This window comes from Quercus lobata, chromosome 6, assembly GCF_001633185.2.
Source record: "Quercus lobata isolate SW786 chromosome 6, ValleyOak3.0 Primary Assembly, whole genome shotgun sequence".
Taxonomy (NCBI): Eukaryota; Viridiplantae; Streptophyta; class Magnoliopsida; order Fagales; family Fagaceae; genus Quercus; species Quercus lobata.
The window spans coordinates 42,977,379-42,996,355 of NC_044909.1; the positions used below are offsets into that span (position 1 = coordinate 42,977,379).

At 35.4% G+C, this 18,977-nt stretch overlaps 2 protein-coding genes across 2 annotated transcripts; one reads left to right on the forward strand and one right to left on the reverse strand.

The window, feature by feature from the left end:
• Positions 1-1,751: 1,751 nt before the first annotated feature.
• LOC115950559 (zinc finger BED domain-containing protein RICESLEEPER 2-like) lies at positions 1,752-3,821 on the reverse strand. The gene is made up of 2 exons (XM_031067749.1): positions 2,141-3,821; positions 1,752-2,019 (listed from the first exon to the last, which is right to left on the reverse strand). The coding sequence occupies exons 1-2, from the start codon at positions 3,327-3,329 to the stop codon at positions 1,976-1,978; spliced, it is 1,233 nt and encodes a 410-aa protein (XP_030923609.1). The 5' UTR covers positions 3,330-3,821; the 3' UTR covers positions 1,752-1,975.
• Positions 3,822-12,311: 8,490 nt separating this feature from the next.
• Positions 12,312-16,556, forward strand: LOC115950320. Its single transcript, XM_031067536.1, has 3 exons — positions 12,312-12,457; positions 14,391-16,439; positions 16,544-16,556. Exons 2-3 carry the CDS (start codon positions 14,398-14,400, stop codon positions 16,554-16,556), a joined length of 2,055 nt encoding a protein of 684 aa, XP_030923396.1. The 5' UTR covers positions 12,312-12,457; positions 14,391-14,397.
• The last annotated feature ends 2,421 nt before the right edge of the window (positions 16,557-18,977 follow it).

Consider the following 18,977-nt stretch of genomic DNA (forward strand, 5'->3'; position numbering starts at 1 on the left):
TCAATTTGAGTTTTGAGTCATCTCAAATGACCAGTAGATTGTGTCAATTTATAATGTTGCCACCTAGCGGTTTGGAGGAGTTGTAGTTAAAAACTTTTTCCATGGAAAAGTATGTACATTGGTAAAGACAAAGTTTGCCTACAAACTCCCACCAAAACTGTGGTTGAACAGAGTATTCTTACCTACAGCATCTGAACATTTGTACTCCATTTACACCCAATCAAATTAAAGACTCAACACAAGTTTATAGTAGATACATCTAACAAGCACCTACTTCGAAATTCCATTGCTACATTAAGCAAGCAACTAAAAAAATTAAGATAACCAGTCGCTAGTGTATTGAAACATCAAATTCGTGGAAAAGAATCAACCAGAAGAAAGGAAAGAAACAAATTGCAAAAACTTATAGTAATTCATCCCATCTGCTATGCAGAACATATACCTATAATTTTGTTCCATACACATACGCGGTTCAAAAGATTATATTATACATGTTATCACATCCTTCTATAAACCAGGTTATATAGACCCACTAACAAACTTGGACAGCTATTGCCACAGCTACAATATTTATACAAAAAGACCAGGGTATACAGAGCACATTTAAGCCTAGTCCTCCTATAAAAACTATAGGCCATGGCAACTGTATGCCATTGCTCCAACCACAGCAACAGTTGTGAGAACATCACTCTGTTCCCATCACCCTATCCAGCTTGACAGTTTGTCCAGCCCTTTCTTTTCATGTGCTATGGTTTCTTTCTCACTCTGTTTTGATCCGTGTGCCAAAAAAAAAAAAAAATCATTATTAACACCCTGGCAACAACCAGCCACATTCTCCTTGCTGTTCTAAGTGATATTTTCTCCATGAAGAACAATCATTGCTTCTGCTGAGACTATCTTGACTAGCAGCTACTATTTTTAACAATTCTCAGAAACCATTATTTGGGAAGCCAGTTCAAGTTGATATCTATTTTAGCCACCTCCACTTTAAGTTCGGAGAGGAATTCCTTGATCGGCTCCCATAACTTGGCCCTCTCTTTGTCACATACCACAAGCATTAATTGCTCAAGATCTATTGTTGATTCTGGCAATGGATTACGCAAACTCAAGAAATCTTTCATATTGAGAACTTTTAAATTACACAACTCACCAATGTGTTTTGGCAACTTACTAATACTTAGGCAATCTGATATGTCAAGAATGCGTAATTTAATGAGGCCTCTGATTGACTCGGGCAAGTCTGCCAATTCAGTACAAAACCTAAAGCTTAGCACTTCTAAATTCACTAGCTTTCCAATTCCTTCAGGTAGTGCTGCCAACTTATGACAATTGGTGATGCTGAGTTTTCTTAGGTGGAAAATATCACATAGCCCAACAGGCAATTCCACCGAATCATTGCAATAGTCAATGCTTATCTCTATTAGATTTGGCAATGCATTTGAAACCTGGATAGTAGGGGTGTGCATGGGTCGGATTATGGTAATTTTTTGACCAAACCCACCATGATGGGTCAAAAAAAATTCAATCCAACCCAACCCATCACATGGGTTCAACTCGACCCAACCCGACCCATGGGTTGGACAATTTTTTTTATTTCTATTATTAAATTGAGCCAAAAAAAAAAAAATCACATTTACCACCTAAATTGATAAACAAAATATACATTAATATATAAACTAATATTTCAACTCAATTATCCAACTGAGATAATAAACAAAATATATATGAACTATTGAACTAGTGTCCTAAGTTCTTAACTCAATTATAAACAAAATATATGTAACTGAGTCAGTAAACAAAATATACAGAACTAGCATCCTAAGTTCCTGAGCCAGTTATAAACAAAATATATCAAGAGTTTATAAACAAAATATACAGAACTTGTTCTACGAATGGATTTCAAAAGAATTCTATAATAGTCCCACTCAGAACTAAAATATCCAAGCTATCCAGATTCCAGCATTCCAATTTCCAACTAATCTTCCTCTTCCACTGTTATGGTGCTTTGAGATGCAAACTCCGAGACAAATAAAAAAAACAATAAATTATAAAGTGAAATTTCAAAACCCAAAAGACTTATATGACAATTTAAAAATTACAGTCATAAAAAAAAAAAAAAAATACTTAGTTGAAAAATTACCTGATTCAAGACTCTCATAGGATTTAACTTCTTCCATTGCTTCTTGAAGATCAATTACATCAGTAGCTCTTAACCAATTCTGAGCACAAATCAACATTTCAACTGTGTTAGGCAATAAAGAGCTTCGAAATGTATCCAACACACGACCCCCAGTACTAAATGCGAACTCAAACGCAACTGTGGAGAGAGGAATGGCTAACACATCACGAGCTACTTTTGAGAGAAGCCGATATTTTGAGGAATTCACCTTCCACCAATTCAAAATACAAAAATTTGGAGAATCCTCTTCCACACAATCAGCCAAATATCTTTCCACCTCTGACTTACTTTCCAAACTATCCATTGCCAAATGCTTCTTATAAATAGATTTCACCAATGTGTGAGGATCTTGTATAGGTCTAGGCTCAACATTGCTTGAAGAAGAGCCATCTTGACCTTGCCCATTTGAATACCCATCACAATTACAATAGTGCTCATACATACGAACAAGAGTCTTTTTCACCTTTTTTGTCATGTCATCTGCCACTGCCCCTGAATTCCATTTGGCAAACCAAAAATTTACAAACCTCAACTTGTACCTTGGGTCTAGTACAACAGCAACAAACATCATCAAATTAAGCCTCTCAATGTCCCCCCAATACTTTTCAAATTTTTCATGCATTTCCCTTGCCATCATACTCAAAAGAGGATCATCACTTTCACACAAGTTTGTCAATTCAATCTTCATCACACAAAGTTCATGAAAAAATACATTAGATGTGACATATAGAGAACCAGAAAATCGTAATGTAACTTCATAAAACAACTTCAAAAATTTCACAAATACCTTCACATTATCCCAATCCTTAAAATCAGGTGGTCCTAATATTTTTTTCCCACTTCCATCATCCAAAAAGTAACGAATATATTGTGCATCATTAACACGTAATCTTTCAAATGCCCTTTGAAATTTTTCTGCATTCTCTAGCATCATGTAGGTCGAGTTCCATCTAGTTGGAACATCAAGACATACACAACCCTTGCTAGCAATCTTCACTTTTTCCACACATGCTTTAAACTTATCATACCTAGATGGAGAGGACCTCACATACCTTACTGCATTACGGACTTTAACAATTGACTCATGAAGGCTTTTCAAACCTTTCATCACAATAAGATTCACAATGTGTGCACAACATCTCATGTGCATAAACTCACCATTCAAGATAGAAACACCCCCACTCTTTAGTTATCCTATCCAAGTAGGTTACTATCCCACTGTTAGAGGCTGCATTGTCAACTGTGAGGGTGAAAATTTTATCAATGCCCCAACTAAGCAACAATGACTCCACTACCTTTCCAATGGTTTCACCTTTGTGATTAGGGACTTGACGAAAATTTAAAATTCTTTTGTGATATTGCCAATCATCATCAATGAAATGGGCAGTAAGGCACATGTAATTAATATTTTGGATTGAAGTCCAAGTGTCAGTGGTGAGAGAAATCCTTTGAGTAGATTTTTTTAAAAATATTTTCAATCTATCCCTCTCTATTGAATAAAGTCTTATACAATCTCTCGCAACAGTGGTGCGAGTTGGAACAATGAACCTAGGCTGCAACACATTACTATAATACCTAAACCCTTCATGCTCAACAAATTTAAATGACAATTCATCCACAATAATCATCCTAGCGAGTGCTTCCCTACACATGCTCTCATTGTAACTTACAACAATAAGACTATTACTATTAGCACCCTCCGCATCATCACTCCTTTTAGGTTTAAAAGCTAAAGTCATTTGAGTTTTATCCTGCTTATTCTTTTTACCATAAGTATATTTTTTACACCAAGATTCCAAATGAGTTCTTAAGTTAGTAGTGCCATAAGTTTTTGACCCAGCAGCATAAGTTTTACCACAATACTTACATTCAGCTCTCTCACCTTCTAATAAGATGAAGTGACCCCATACATATGACGTCTGGTTAGGTTTTTTTATACCTTCTGCTTCTATGGAAGGGAGATTTGAGGCAACAGTACTAGTGTCTGCTGTCGCCATTTGAGGAGCCTCATTTGCAGGAGTGGATGCCACTGGAACCTCATTTGTGCCGCATTGAGTTTCAGATACCATCTATAAATATAAATATATTTAAAAAAAAAAACCAAAAGATTAGAATAATGTAACTACTTAAAGATAAGACAAATAATACTGATGACTAAACAATAATAGTAAAAACAATAGGAAGAGGGCCAGACAAATACAAACCTAAAAAGCAAGATAAAGAGAAAGGGACACAGTAACTCCACAAGAGAAAATACTTTACGGTAAGAAATACACCTGTATGTTAAGACAAAGCAAAAACATTTAAAAATCAGCCAAAACAAATTAAGAAATCAACGAAGTAAAAGCTAAACATTGATCCACCACAGCAAGAGAGATAAACAGATAGAGTGAGTGAGAGAGAGAAAATATTGAGAAACTTTACCTAAGACTGGAAGAGATAACTACCACCGGAAAGATAGAAATACCGCCGAGGTAGTGATGATAGATGATGGACGGTAGTGACTCAGCAGAGGGAGAGTGTGTTGAAGTTCAAATGGGAGTGAAATGTGACTAACTGACTATGTGAGAAACTGAGAAGGGAGAGGAAGAGAGAGGCGGCATATTATTCCTTAGGTTTGTCATTTGTGTGTCTGGAAACTAATAGAATGTTATGTATGATAGGAAGAAACCAAGTGCTGGACAGCTGGTTTTTGAATTTTTTATTATTAATTATATAATATATTTAAATATATATTAAAACAATTAATAGTTATAAGATTTTCTATTATATAATATATATGATAGTATTAGTAGGAACCGAAGAATCAGGAAGTGCTCTAAAGGCTGATTTTTTGTTAACGAATTGAAATGGAACTAAACAGTAAACACTCTCCAGTCATAGTTTTCAAAAGTGCTCTAAAGGCTGATTTTTTTGTTAAGGAATTGAAATGGAACTAAACAGTAAACACTCTCCAGTCATAGTTTTCAAAATAGTAAATAGTAATCCGAAGTACAAGTTGAAACGTTTGGGAAGCATATCACTTTTTTCTATGCTACTTTATCATGTCAATTTGCAGCTGTCATCAGAAGTCAGAAAACTCAGAACTCATGTGAATTGCAGAGTATAGTGTTACACGTTAAGCATTCCACTTTATTAGCTGGTTTTTGAATTTTTTATTATTAATTATATAAAATATTTAAATATATATTAAAACAACACATAGCCATTGGATTTTTTATTATATAATATATATACATATATATATATATATATATGATAGTATTAGTCATAGTCTCCAAAGTACAAGTTGTATACGTTTGGGAAGCATTTCACTTTTTTCTATGTTATGAGTTATCATGTCAATTTGCAGCAATTATCAGAAGTCAGACTCAGGGAACTCAGAACTGATGTGAATTGCAGAGTATGGTGTTACACGTTAAGCAGTACAGCTAGTTTTTTTTTTTTTTTTTTTTTTTTAATTATTAAATATATTTTAAATATATATTAAATATAGGCGGGTCGGGTCGGATTTGACGGGTTTATAATTTTATGACCCAAACCCAACCCGACCCACTATAAAAAAAAATTTTGTAATCCAACCTAACCCACCAAACCTTAAAATCCGACCCAATCCGATGGGTCGGGTTGGATCGGATCGGGTTTGACGGGTCGGTGGGTTTTTTGCACACCCCTACTGGATAGTATAGTTCTCAAAAGCCTTATCAATGTTACACATAAACAAGGATATTTTCTTCAAACTCTTCAATGGTACATGGGTCTTGCAAAGGGAAGAAATTGAAACCTTCTCTAATCTTATTCTCTTTAAATTGAGAAGAGACCCAAGCAGTTGAAAATTGCTTATTTCGGCATGAAAGAAACCATAATTAGTGACCATCAAAACCTTGAGTTCATCCATTTTCTCCACAAATTCAGGTAAGGTGTAATTCTTTGTTTGAAAATTTAGAACTAGAACCTCGACTTTGGGTGCTTGAATGTTGCACCAACTTGATGAGAACAATTCATTTGCAAAAAAAATGGTATATGGTGTGATAGACCTTCAATATTATGTAGGTTACATATTTTATATGTTTGTATCTTTGATAGAGAGAAAATGTGCCAACCAGTTGATATAGATAATAAGCGAGCATTAATCAGTTGTTGTTTCTGTTCCGTCCACCACTTTGGTAGTTTGTTTTCACTTATGTTCATAATCAGCCTTGCCCTTTGTTCTATAGTTTCCTGACTACTCTCATGCATAGCAAGCTCTCTAAGAATATCATATTGCGTGACGAAGGGTCCGTTTGGATACAGCTGAAAATTGAAAACTGAAACTGAAAACTGAAAAACACTGTAGCGAAATAATTTTTAAATGTATGAATAGTATCGTGGGACCCATTTTTAATGAAAAAGTTGCTGAAAAGTGAAATTTGTGGGTCCGTGAACAGTACACGATGTGCTGTGATTGGTCCAAAAAAATTTAAAAAGTCAAAGTTTGTGGCTATTGTTCATTGAACAGTGCATGAACAGTAGCCGCTTGTGGGAAAATCGCGTGAAAAAAAAAAAAAAAAAAAAAAAAAAAAAAAAAAAAAAAAAAAAAAACTGAAAAACGCAAACGCGGATTGGGCAAAAAACGCCCAATCCAAACGCACTCGAAGTCTTCATTGTAATAGCTTTTGACCTCACTTGCATCTTTTCTGGTGAACGGACAAAATTTAAAGTTTAGAATATAGTCAAGTATTTCAGTCTTCACATATGAAAAATATATGCTCCATTATTTTCCAACAAAATTAAGAATATAATGACATAGCCAAGGGAAACAACACCATTAGTTTTCATCTACCATAATTGAATTCAAATGTTTGCTAGCCAAGCAACAAAAAGGTATAGACTAATAAAAGTTGAAATGCCCCTCTTGTCCTAGGTAGAGTAGTTGGAACACCTGATTGTTTCTAGATTTGTATAAGTTTCCTTCTTTATAGCTTCTTTAGTAATTACCTGTCATATCTATGATATGAAAAATCATAAATATGTCATCGACATGTCAAATAACCTATTATAACATATTATCAGTTGCCATCAAAAGCCAATTAAGTCATAAGAAAGACATGATAAAATATTTTGTGCCTTAGGCCAGGTATAGAGTTGTGGCATTATACAACCAGCAACTAGCAGTAATTATCTGAAGTAATCACACAACAATAAATCATATTATTGAAATAAAAAGCCAGCATACCTTGCCATGACAAGATTAGCCAAATTCCGAGTAGTGAGTTCTAGCAAATTGGCAATGGCATGGATGCCATCTTCGTCAAGTTCATATAATTCTGCCCACATATCTATGAGGGCAGCAGCATAAATCCTTTGGTCTTCAGGAAATGAACCTAGGTCCATGAAACAGTCTTTGATGACCTTGTCATCTTGAAATTCTAGGCTTTTTTGAAGTTGACCAAGCAGCTCGATATCAGAACTGCAAAAAAATTGACCACCAGACCATTTAGTTAGTCTACAGTGCCATTCCTCTTCAGACCGCCCACACAATGAGCTTCCAATCACTTTAAGAGCCAGTGGGAGCCCCCCACAGCCTTTTACTATCTGCAATTCAAGGAACCAAATAAACTCAGTTATTATCTGGAGGTTATAGGGGTAATATTGGCCAAGGCTTTAATTATCTAAACCACACTAATTATCCAGAAATTTGAAAGCATGTTTTGTGTAATATTGACAAAGTACGTTTTTGATATCTTCTTCAGGAATGTTAGACCACCCCCATCTTGCAGGGATGCTGAGTGACGAAAAAGAGTCATTGCATCTTTGTCATTTAGTGGGTTTAAGTTATATGTAAATTTATATCTTGGAAATGCAGTTCTTGAAGTAACCATAATCTTGTGATTTGGAATCTTAAACCCAAACTTTTCAGGAAGGGATTCTGATCCAAGCCAGACATCATCCAGGATTAACAATATAGGATCAGATCCAATATGTTCCAGCAGTTGTTGCAGTTGTTCTATTGCGTCTTCATCACTTTGAATTTCAAACATTGGCTGCAAACCCTTATGACTAAATAGGATTTGTACAATGACCTTCACGTTGGGAGTTTTTGAAACGTTGACAAAGAGAAAATTTTCCTTAAATGTGCCTATACAAACACAATGAAGTTAGAAAACTGCTATGGAGATACATTTCATATCTCATAACATTACACACAGAAACACAGATAATGGTCAAGTCATATGAACAGAATTTCCAATCCCAATCCCAATCCCAGCAAAGGGTAAGAAGTGGACAAAAGCAATTTGTGGGAAAAGCCACCAACTATGGAGATATGAGAATTATTTTGTTTTGTTTTGTTTTTTTTTTTTTTTGGTATTTTAAGCATCTTCTAACATGACATGTCAATTACTTCATATATATTAGAATAGTGGAAAAGAATACATGCGCCTGACCCTAGTTACTTTATTGTCATCCATTGTTAACTCTAAGATTTTGGGACTAAAGCTTGGTTTTTTTTGTAAAATTTCTTTTCTTATACTATTTTTCTCCGAAGTATAAAATATGCCAAAAATACTGCTACGGCGAGTGAAAGGGTCAAAAGTCAAAACAAAAGAAAGAACACAATTAGCCATGGTGTACCACATTTTACCTAGTGAGACAGATATATATATATATATATTTTTTTTTTCCAAACAGAAGTTCAATTTCCCATTACTCCAATTCCAATTATAGCCAAACATATGATATTCAACCAGTAGATTCATATCAGAATTCAAAAATGAAATTCTCTATGTATTTTGTTGTTGGTACTCCCTAACGGTTTACCATGAAAAGGACTTACATACTAGCACCATAATAACTTCAACAAAATGTGAAAAATACTTCTTCCTTAAACACTTGACAATTATAAAGTAAAATTACACAAACACAAAAATAGAGTGAGACTGTGAGAGTCAGAGAGATGGGAGTACCCTTAATTTCTTTATCCTGACAAAGCATTTTCACCAATGTGGTTTTCTTACATCCTCCAGGAGCAGTCAATAGAAGCAGCTGCACCTCCTCCTTCAACAGTAACGTCTTCAACTCCTTTATTGGCATATCAAACCCAACTGTAAAAACCGGGGGTTGACGAACCGCACATGATACCCTTGGTGTCTCCATGGACCTGGTCGAATCCATACTCTCCCGAATACCACTCACAATTTCTCTAGTCTCCAACACAGTCCTTGCACCATGTAATTGCAAATCAACCTGACAGAACCTCAAAATGTCTTCTTCCAACTTAGAAAGTTTGCTTGAGCACTTGACTATTAGAACCAAGTTCCACCATGGGATTTGCAAGCTATTGCGAACCAGCTCCCTACGCTTCGTCATTTCTTCGATCAAGCTTTGTGTATTCTCTACTGCGCGACCACGTTGTTGGTTTGATCGTTCTATATCTTCGACCGCTTGCGTCAAAAAATCTAACGTGGAGTCGAGGCGTTTAAGAATGTGTTTGAACTGACGGGCGTTTCTTATCACATCCTTAACTGTTGGCGTAACCACGTTAAGACCTGTCCAAATCCTGCCCCAAGAAGAGGCCCTGCAACGCTCAGAGGCATAACTTTGCTGCTGCTGCTGCTTCTTCTTCTTCTTCTTCTTCTTTCTTTAGGATGATGAATGAGAATTTTATCCAAACAAATGAAACAGTGCAAAACAGTACAAGTAAACTAACTAGCAGCGAATCTGATACAAGAATAACCACAAAGATGGGAATCAGTTGAGATCTCAAACCCTTCAATATCTTCTCAGTTTCTTTGTGCTGATAATAAGTAAACGGAACAGAAAATACAAAATATATAAAGTAAACTACTTATCGCAGATTGACTGACACCGTTGAGTTGGTGGAAGCTCCTGATTTGCATTGCATACAAAACATACCCACAGACCATTTTGTTTTTTTGTTTTTTTTTTCCTTCGTCAGTGAATAGCGAATTGCCAAAAATGGGCTAGGCCCAAAATAAAGAAGAAGAAGAAGAAAGATCTGGCTATCCCCGTGGACGTGAAAGTGGGTTTAGTGTTTGGTTGGGCCACTCTTTTTCTCAAAACCCAGTTTCAATTTTCGCTCGTTTCCTTTTTTTGGTACAATCGCTAGCGTAAGTAAATTCACCGACCACCCTCTGCTTCAATATACTCGGAAGTCGGACCTCATACATGATAATCGTTTCCCTGATATCTATGTTAATTGTGACGGTATTGTGGATGCCTAGAACATGTTTGATGAAATGGGGGGATTTTTTAGAAAATAACAACAAAATCCAAACAATATCATTAGTTAGGAAACGTTTTAAACTATTTTGGATTCTAGCAATTCGAGTTAAGCAGAGTCGATTTCTGGGTTTTTATATTTTATCATTTACCAGAAATCGAGTTGAAGGCTGTCGGTTTTCAAGCCTAGAAAACGAGTTTAATGAACTCGGTTTCCAGGCTTGGAAACCGACAGTATTGAACTCGATTTCCAGGCTTGAAAACCGAGTTCAATGAAGTTGGTTTCAAGGCTTTGAAAACAAGTTTAATAAACTCGTTTTTTAAGCTTAGAAACCGAGTCCTTTGGACTCGATTTCTTTGTGTCTCTCACTGCCACCTTTCAGTTCCATCAGTTCCCTGTGTCACCCCTCCCATCCCACTGCATCAGCTCCCCCCCACAGCAGCAACATCACGTGGGCATAACAGTCCCCCACAGCAGCATCCTTGGACAATTCACTGCCACTACAACTAGATATTGCTGCAAAATATTATATTAAAACTTGCCTTCCAAAGACAGATTAGGGGAATTCCCAATGCCTATATTTTTACTTGATTCTCTCCCATGCACCTGCATTTTGATTTGATTCATGACATTGCAAAGATGCTCTCACTATTTCTCCCATGCTCCCTTAGTAGTGGAAGCTGGTTCAATTTTGCAGTCGTCCATATTGCCTACAACATTGCTTCCCCAAACCGTAGGTTTTTGGAGGAAAGACAAGATTTTATGGGCTGCACAAATGGAAACCATGAATCACTGGCAGATAGATTTAATGCAGCAATGAGTTGAGATCAGAAATGAAGTTTATTAGACTATTTAATTATCTTTAAAGCAGACCAAAGTTTGACATGACAGATGAACTGAGTGTCTCTAGGACTGATGCCATTCTATGGTAGGAGACACAGACCAATCCTCAATTCTGTTGAGTGTATAACGTAACTAATGGCTATTTAAGAAGTGAAAGGCAGAAACAGAAGTTGGCCAACATTAGTTGCATTAGAAATCATACATCTAGCCTTGGGCCTGGTGGCAGGACATTTGCCATTTTTTTACCTTCTAAAACTTTATATTATGTAGGATGGGAAGATATAAGAAAACTTGTATTATGTAAACAAAGTTAACGTGCCACCAAAAAGAAACAAATGATAAAAAAGAAAAGACACCTTTTTAAAGTTTATAATGTTGCTTTCTGTGACTTTTATTCTTTACATATTTTATTTATTCCAGGAGATGACTTTTATTTAGAAGAGTATCGAGTTTTTTTTTTTTTTGATAAATAAATTAAAAGGTTTTTAAAACAGATAATAAACAATTAGAAGAGTATCAAGTTGATAACAAACAATTACACTAACCCTTTACAATGGATTTTCTGTCTTTATGACAATCCTGTTGCCCATGCATTAATCCTGATTTTTTAATGATATTTCCATCTTTCCCTTGAATATTCAAATGAATCAAATCTGCTGGAGATTTATAGTTTCCTTCAGGTTCTCCAATGTCAATCAAATGAGCATCAAATGCTATTGATTCACCAGATCTTATAGCTTCACCTTTATTCAGAAACCTGCTATCTATAAGTTTCCTGCTTGCATCATATAGCAACACCTGAAAAGGGACCGAAAAAGGAAGCTTATGCATCAATATGGACAGAACACCAGTGAAAGAAGAAAATAAAAGCAAGTCAATCTATGTACTCACTGCCAGCTTCAGTTCCATCAGTTCCCTGTGTCACCCCTCCCATCCCACAGCATCAGCTCTCCAAAGCAGCAACATCACGTGGGCATAACAGTTCCCCCACAGCAGCATCAGTCCCCAACCCTCCATGTGTCTGTGGGTCCCAGCTGGACTTGTCCTTCCTTGCCGTGGGGTCTCATAATTTCTCTGTATTGTGAATATGTTCTCCATATTCAGAAACACAGCTTCTATATTCACAAACTTCACTCAGCTCTTACCTCTATGAAACAAGCTCTCTAAACTCACTTGCACTCACAGACCTTGGACATCTCACACAACACTCTCAGGTAATATTTTTACAATATTGTGATTATTTGTTAGGTTTTTTTTTTTAAGAAAAATGTAGAACATATTAGGAAAAGTTTTGTTTTTCTTATTTGTTAGTGTGTAAATATTGTGATTAATTTATTTGTTAGTATATTGTGATTATTTGCTAGGTTTTTTTTTAAAGAAAAATTTATAACACATTAGGAAAACTTTTGTTTTTCTTATTTGTTAGTGTCAATATTGTGATTAATTTATTTGTTAGTATATTGTGAATAATTTGCTAGGTTTTTTTTAAAGAAAAATTTAGAACATATTAGGAAAAGTTTTGTTTTTCTTATTTGTTAGTGTGTAAATATTGTGATTAATTTATTTGTTAGTATATTGTGATTATTTGCTAGGTTTTTTTTTTTAAGAAAAATTTAAAACATATTAGGAAAAGTTTTGTTTTTCTTATTTGTTAGTGTAAATATTGTGATTAGTTTATTTGTTAGTATATTGTGATTATTTGCTAGGTTTTTTTTTTTGTAAGAAAAATTTAGAACATATTAGGAAAAGTTTTGTTTTTCTTATTTGTTAGTGTGTAAGTATTGTGATTAATTTATTTGTTAGTATATTGTGATTATTTCCTAGGTTTTTTATTTTTTAAAATTAATATTAGGACACATTTGTATAAGATCATGAATCTACTTAAGAAAAAATATCTATAATGACTAGTAATATTATGATTAATTATTGGGAATATTTAGTAAATAATTGTGATTAAATTACAACATATTGGGGAATTTTTTTTTTGTTAGTGTAAATATTGTGATTAAATTACAACATATTGGGGAATTTATTTATTTATTTTTTTGTTAGTGTAAATATTGTGATTAAATTATTTGCTAAGTTTTTTTTTAAGAAAGTTAATATTGTGATTATTGGGAATATTTAGTACCAAATATTGTGATTATTATGTGAAAATTTGAGTACTCTAGATATGCAATTTTTTCCTTTTTATTTTTATTTTTTCATTGAAGAGAATATATAAAGCTTTTTTGGCTAAAGGTTCGAAGCTCAAAATCTTATAAATCCAATTATTTATTTATTTTTTAAGGAAGTTGCAGCAGTAAAATTGTAACATGAAATGGTCATGACCATGACCATGAATGAATGTGTAAGGATGGTGCAGCACCAGCACGTATAGTTTGTGAAAAATTTACAAATATTTGGTGTTGTTACCGTTTGTAACATTCCAAGTTAGGAAAAAAGGAGCAGACTTTAAAAATAGAAAGAGAGCAAACGCTATCCATTTCCATAGCCCTTTAGGATTTTAGGGGATTAGAAGAAGGCAAAAAGAATGGAGTCATTGGGGATTTTTTTAGAAAATAACTACAAATATTGTGATTATTGGGAATATTTAGTACCAAATATTGTGATTATTATGTTATTACAACATATGGGAATATTCGTTTTGTTTGTTAGTGTAAATATTGTGATAATATGCTAAGTTTAAAAAAAAATTAATATTGTGATTAATTATTGGGAATATTTAGTACTAAATATTGTGATCAATTGTTAGGAATATTTAGTACTTTTAGGTCTTTCTCATGGATATGAAATGGATTATGAGTTTGATACCTAAGATAGTAGTCTTTTTACCATAAATTATTTCAAGATATATTTGTTTAAGATTTGTAACAAAGATTTCAATGGATAACTAGTTGGTATATAATATTTTTGTTCATCATAACTTATTTGAATGGGTTTTGAAAGTCATGCCCCTAGAATGATTTAGAATTTTTAAAGAATATGAAATTGGTAATGACTATTTTTGTAAGATTACTAAAGGTGAGTATATGCAAATTTGGTTGAGGTTAGTATTGTTGGCATTTCATACGCAAAGTTTTGTGATTGATGTTGATTGAACATTATAAATTTGTCACTAACACAATTACACTTGATGATCTATAGGTTGACAATGATCTATATAAATATATACTACGGTGGACCCCTTAGCAATGCCAACCCTTATGATGGAGTCTCATTTCAAGGTCCGGGTATCCAGTGCTACTATATGATGATACGCCGTAAGCTAAAGACCCTGAATGAGCTGAAAGTAAAAATTATGGAAGAGTTGCAAGTGAACCCTGCTTTGCATGACATACATATTACTTTCCGTTCTCCATATGAAGTCCTCAATCAATGCATTAATTACAGATATATGGCGATAACAGAGGACAAACATGTGAAATTCATGTTTAGTAAGATGGACAAATGGAAACAAGCAGCAGATTTTGAGTTGTACGTCACTTTGGAGCCGCGTGCAGAAGTTGGTGTAGAGGACGAAATTGTACAAACAACTACATCTCTACAGTTTGCAGTCCTAGATGATCGATGCACCACATTGGGAGGCTATACACCCTCTTTTCAAGAGACACCAGTAACAATTGAGAGCGAACCTGAAAATAGATATGAAGATCAATTTTGTACACATCAAGGTGAATCCTCTACAGTTCCAGTAGTTGAAGATGAAGATGAAGACGAAGACTATTCTGGGGAAGATAGTGAGGATAGAGATGAGTATGAAGAGAGGATTGACGATGGTGACTTTGACAGGGGTCTTGATGACCATGAAATTACTCCCATTTCTCATGTTGATGATATGCCTGAATGTGATGAAGATGATGAGGACGCTAATGCTAGAGTTCAGCATGTTACAAATACGACCCTTGTTTATGAACCTCCTGCCTCATCATTTTATGAAAATACTTGGGAAAATATGGTTGATCCTGAAGTTGGTCAGCAAGCATTTGCTTCTTCTTGGAATGCAGACATGAATTTTGCGAAAGGGTTGATTTTTGCTAATAAAAAGGCGGTGAGACGTGCATTAACAATTTACGCCGCAAAGCATAACAGAAACTTTGTGACTAGTAGGTCGACCACAAGTAGACTGTCTGTGAAATGCAGCGATGAATCATGCATGTGGTACGTTGGGGCAGTTATGAAGCCTGAACTCGGACTATGGATGGTCACATCTTATAGGGGTCCTCATAGTTGTATGCCCCTTGCCACGGCCCTTGATGGTAGAATGATGGATTGTAATTTTCTAGCAGAAGAATTTGTTCCATTGTTGAAAGAGAAACACACGGCAACAATTTATCACCTCAGACATTTCATTAAAGGGAAGTATTATGGGCATATTCTTTCTTACTATAAGATATGGGATGCGAAACAACGAGGTATTGCAAAGATATTTGGGGATTGGGAAGAGTCTTACCAAAGGTTGAGAAAGTTATTGTTAGCATATTGGGATCAAGAACCTGGCACCCGTTTCTGGTTTCACACCATACCCAGGGACGAGTTCGGTGATACAATATTGCGCTATATATTTTGGGCTTTCGCTCCATGCATTGCAGGATTCAAACATTGTAAGCCAGTGATCAGTATTGATGGGACCCATTTGTATGGTAAATATCGAGGAGTGTTGTTGATTGCAATGGCCACCGATGCCAACAACAAGGTTTTGCCTCTTGCCTTTGCCGTTGTGGACAAAGAGTCAGGTTCTAGTTGGGGGTGGTTTTTAGAACGCCTCAGGAATGCACTGGGGGATGTGATAGCAGATAAGGACATCTGCATAATTTCTGACCGACATAAGGGTATTCAAAGTGCAATTGCAAACTGGCCTAGACATGATGATGGACGACAACGAGTAGTTCACAGATATTGCCTTCGACATGTTGCTAGCAACTTCAACACGCATTTTCAGGATGCCACTTTAAAGTCATTAGCCTTAAAAGCGGGGTATGCTACTCAGGAATCTAAATTTGAGTTGTACATGCAACCTATCAAGGAAGCTGAGATCGAGGCCCTTAGGAAGAAACGGAGAACCGAGCAGCAGGAAAGTGCACCCGACTCATCCATCATGCCATACACATATCTAATGAACGAGGATCTAGACAAGTGGACCCAACTACATGATGGTGGATACCGTTATGGGGCTATGACAACCAATGTTTCGGAGTGCTTCAATGGAGTACTCAAAGGTGCCCGTGGCCTACCCATTGCTGCAATGGTTGAATTCACTCATTGCAAACTTGTTGCGTATTTCCATGATCGACACAAAGAAATTACTCGTGATCTCTCAAAGGACAAGGTATGGACTAAATATGCCTTAAAAATCTATGGACACAACCTACAAAAATCAATTTCACACCAAATAAATCCGTTTAATAATCTGAATGGTATATATCAAGTAATTACTTCATACAACATCTATAGCTCTGGAGGGGGAAACCATAGTTATGAAGTAAATGTAATGGCCAGAACATGTGGTTGTGGAAAGTGGCAAATGAGAAAGATCCCTTGTTCACATGCAATTAAAGCTCTTCAGTACTTGGGGCAAGATGCGACTGCATATATTGACCCATGTTATAGTTTGGTGAACGCCATTCACACCTACTCACATGCATTTTTGGTGCCAAAGTCAGATTCATTGTGGAGGGATATGGATGGTCCAAAGTGGGTGCCTGACCCAAAACTGTTGCGGGGCAAAGGTCGACCTGTGGCGTCTAGGATACGAAATGAGATGGATGGGGTCCGGCGAGAACCGGGAAGCCGGAGGCCAGATTCTGACTTGAGGGAGATTCAGCAAAAGCAGAGCTGTGGACTGTGTCATCAACATGGGCATAACCGTAGAAGATGTCCGCTTTCCCGTGGGGCTTCGACAAGCAGTAATAATCCAAACTAGGTAAGTGATGCTTTTATATAAAATGCCATGATTGTATCAATTAGCCAAGTTGCATAGATTAGTACGTATGTTTTGGGTTTTGGTATCTAACAACAATATTTGAATTTTTGCCAGGCATGCAAATACTCGAGTTTGGAATGGCATTGTAGATGTCAATTGGGGTTCTCTTTATTATGTGTTTGAACTTACTACTGGGTTGTATCCACACAATTATTATTTTGTTTGTCACTGAATGAACTTGTAATCGAAGTATTTTATATCCAATGTACCTGTTTCTAGATTGTGATATTATGACTGTTTAATTTTGTCTTTCAATTTTAAATCCCCACAATTTTGTAGTTTATATTGCTTACTACTCACTAGTTTAATTGTGATGATTGAATTAACTTACTGAAATGAACTTTAAACAGTACATATATATCCAGGCCAGGAACAAATTTTGTCAGAGTGATGTGTGACTTGGACGGTTAATTTTCAATGAATTAAAGGTAGCACTGTACCAAACTTCAACTTCAAACCTTACAGTTACAGACTACAGGACAAGCTAAATGGAGAATTGGGTTTTGGGAATCTCCATCCCCTTTTTCATATATGAACTAGTCTTGGCCTTGTTAATAGAATCTTTCACAATGTGATAAAGTGAAAGAACACCTATTGGTTATTGCTTAATATTGTCTTTTCTCAGCTGGACGGTACCACTGCCACATGGAGAAGAAGGGACAGCCATCGAGGTCAAGTAGAAAGCAATAAAAAAAAATTCAAGTTATCTCAGTAGAACTACTACCTTACTAAAGCCGCTGCCATAGACAAATAAAGTACGTAAAAACAAGATGAAAGAAATGATCCATATGCTAGCAGGACAGGTTGTGGTACTAGACCAAATTAGATGTGTTCAACAAGTGGGTGGTCCTTTTCTTTCCCAATATCCCTGGAAAATATTTTGTTTCTTCCCCTAATGTTTCATTGTAAATTTTAAGGTTGTTTTTTTCCTCCTATTATAGTTAATTATAGAAGACCAAAAAGAGAAATGGCAAGAGAGCTCCACGTAAATGCAATAGCCTCATTATTTAGGTAAAAAAATAAAAATAAAAATTTATTTTATTTTTTTGGGGAGAATATTATTTGTAAGGGTTCTTTTGCTCCCAAAAAAAAAACATAAAAAGCCTTTATTGAACCCAATGTTCACAATTCTTAACTATGATTTTTCCTGAATGCTATAGACACACACACATCCTTCCCTTCCCCTTCAAGGGGTAATATATATTGTCAATGAATTATCAACCCTTTGATTATTCGTGCTTTGAGCATTGATGCTACAACTTCCAATTGAAGCTTGGTCAGTACCATCAGTGCAATCATGCTCATTCATCAAAAAACAACCAAAAAGAGAAACAATAAACACCCCAAGGAAACACTTATTTCTGAAGACAGTCGTTAAAAATAACAATTTTTAAGTACACAGATGTAGTGCTTTAGTTGAACAATTTTTATACTGCTGTAACCGGCCGCAGTCATGATGCTTTGTGATACAATGAGCATATAAATAAACGTAAATATAATTTCCCTTTGCCCTGCATTATTGTATCGTATTAGTATTAAGTTTCTACTATTCTTTCCAATGTCTGACCAGAGTTTTCATTTATCATTACGAACATGCACGTATTTACATATTACCTACCTTTCTAATCAAAGCACTGCTGATTCAGTAATATTGCAGGAACCATTTGTCAACTGTTTTTTAAAGTATCGTTACTGCCAACCATTCTTTATTTATTGTAGTTTTCCAACTCATCTATCATTGGTAATAGTTG

Coding starts and splice junctions, on each gene's coding strand:
- LOC115950559 (XM_031067749.1), bottom strand. CDS start 3,329: ATGCACATGAGATGTTGTGCACACATTGTGAATCTTATTGTGATGAAA. Junction 2,020..2,140: donor CTATGAGAGTCTTGAATCAG/GTAATTTTTCAA, acceptor TATTTGTCTCGG/AGTTTGCATCTCAAAGCACC.
- LOC115950320 (XM_031067536.1), top strand. CDS start 14,398: ATGATCTATATAAATATATACTACGGTGGACCCCTTAGCAATGCCAAC.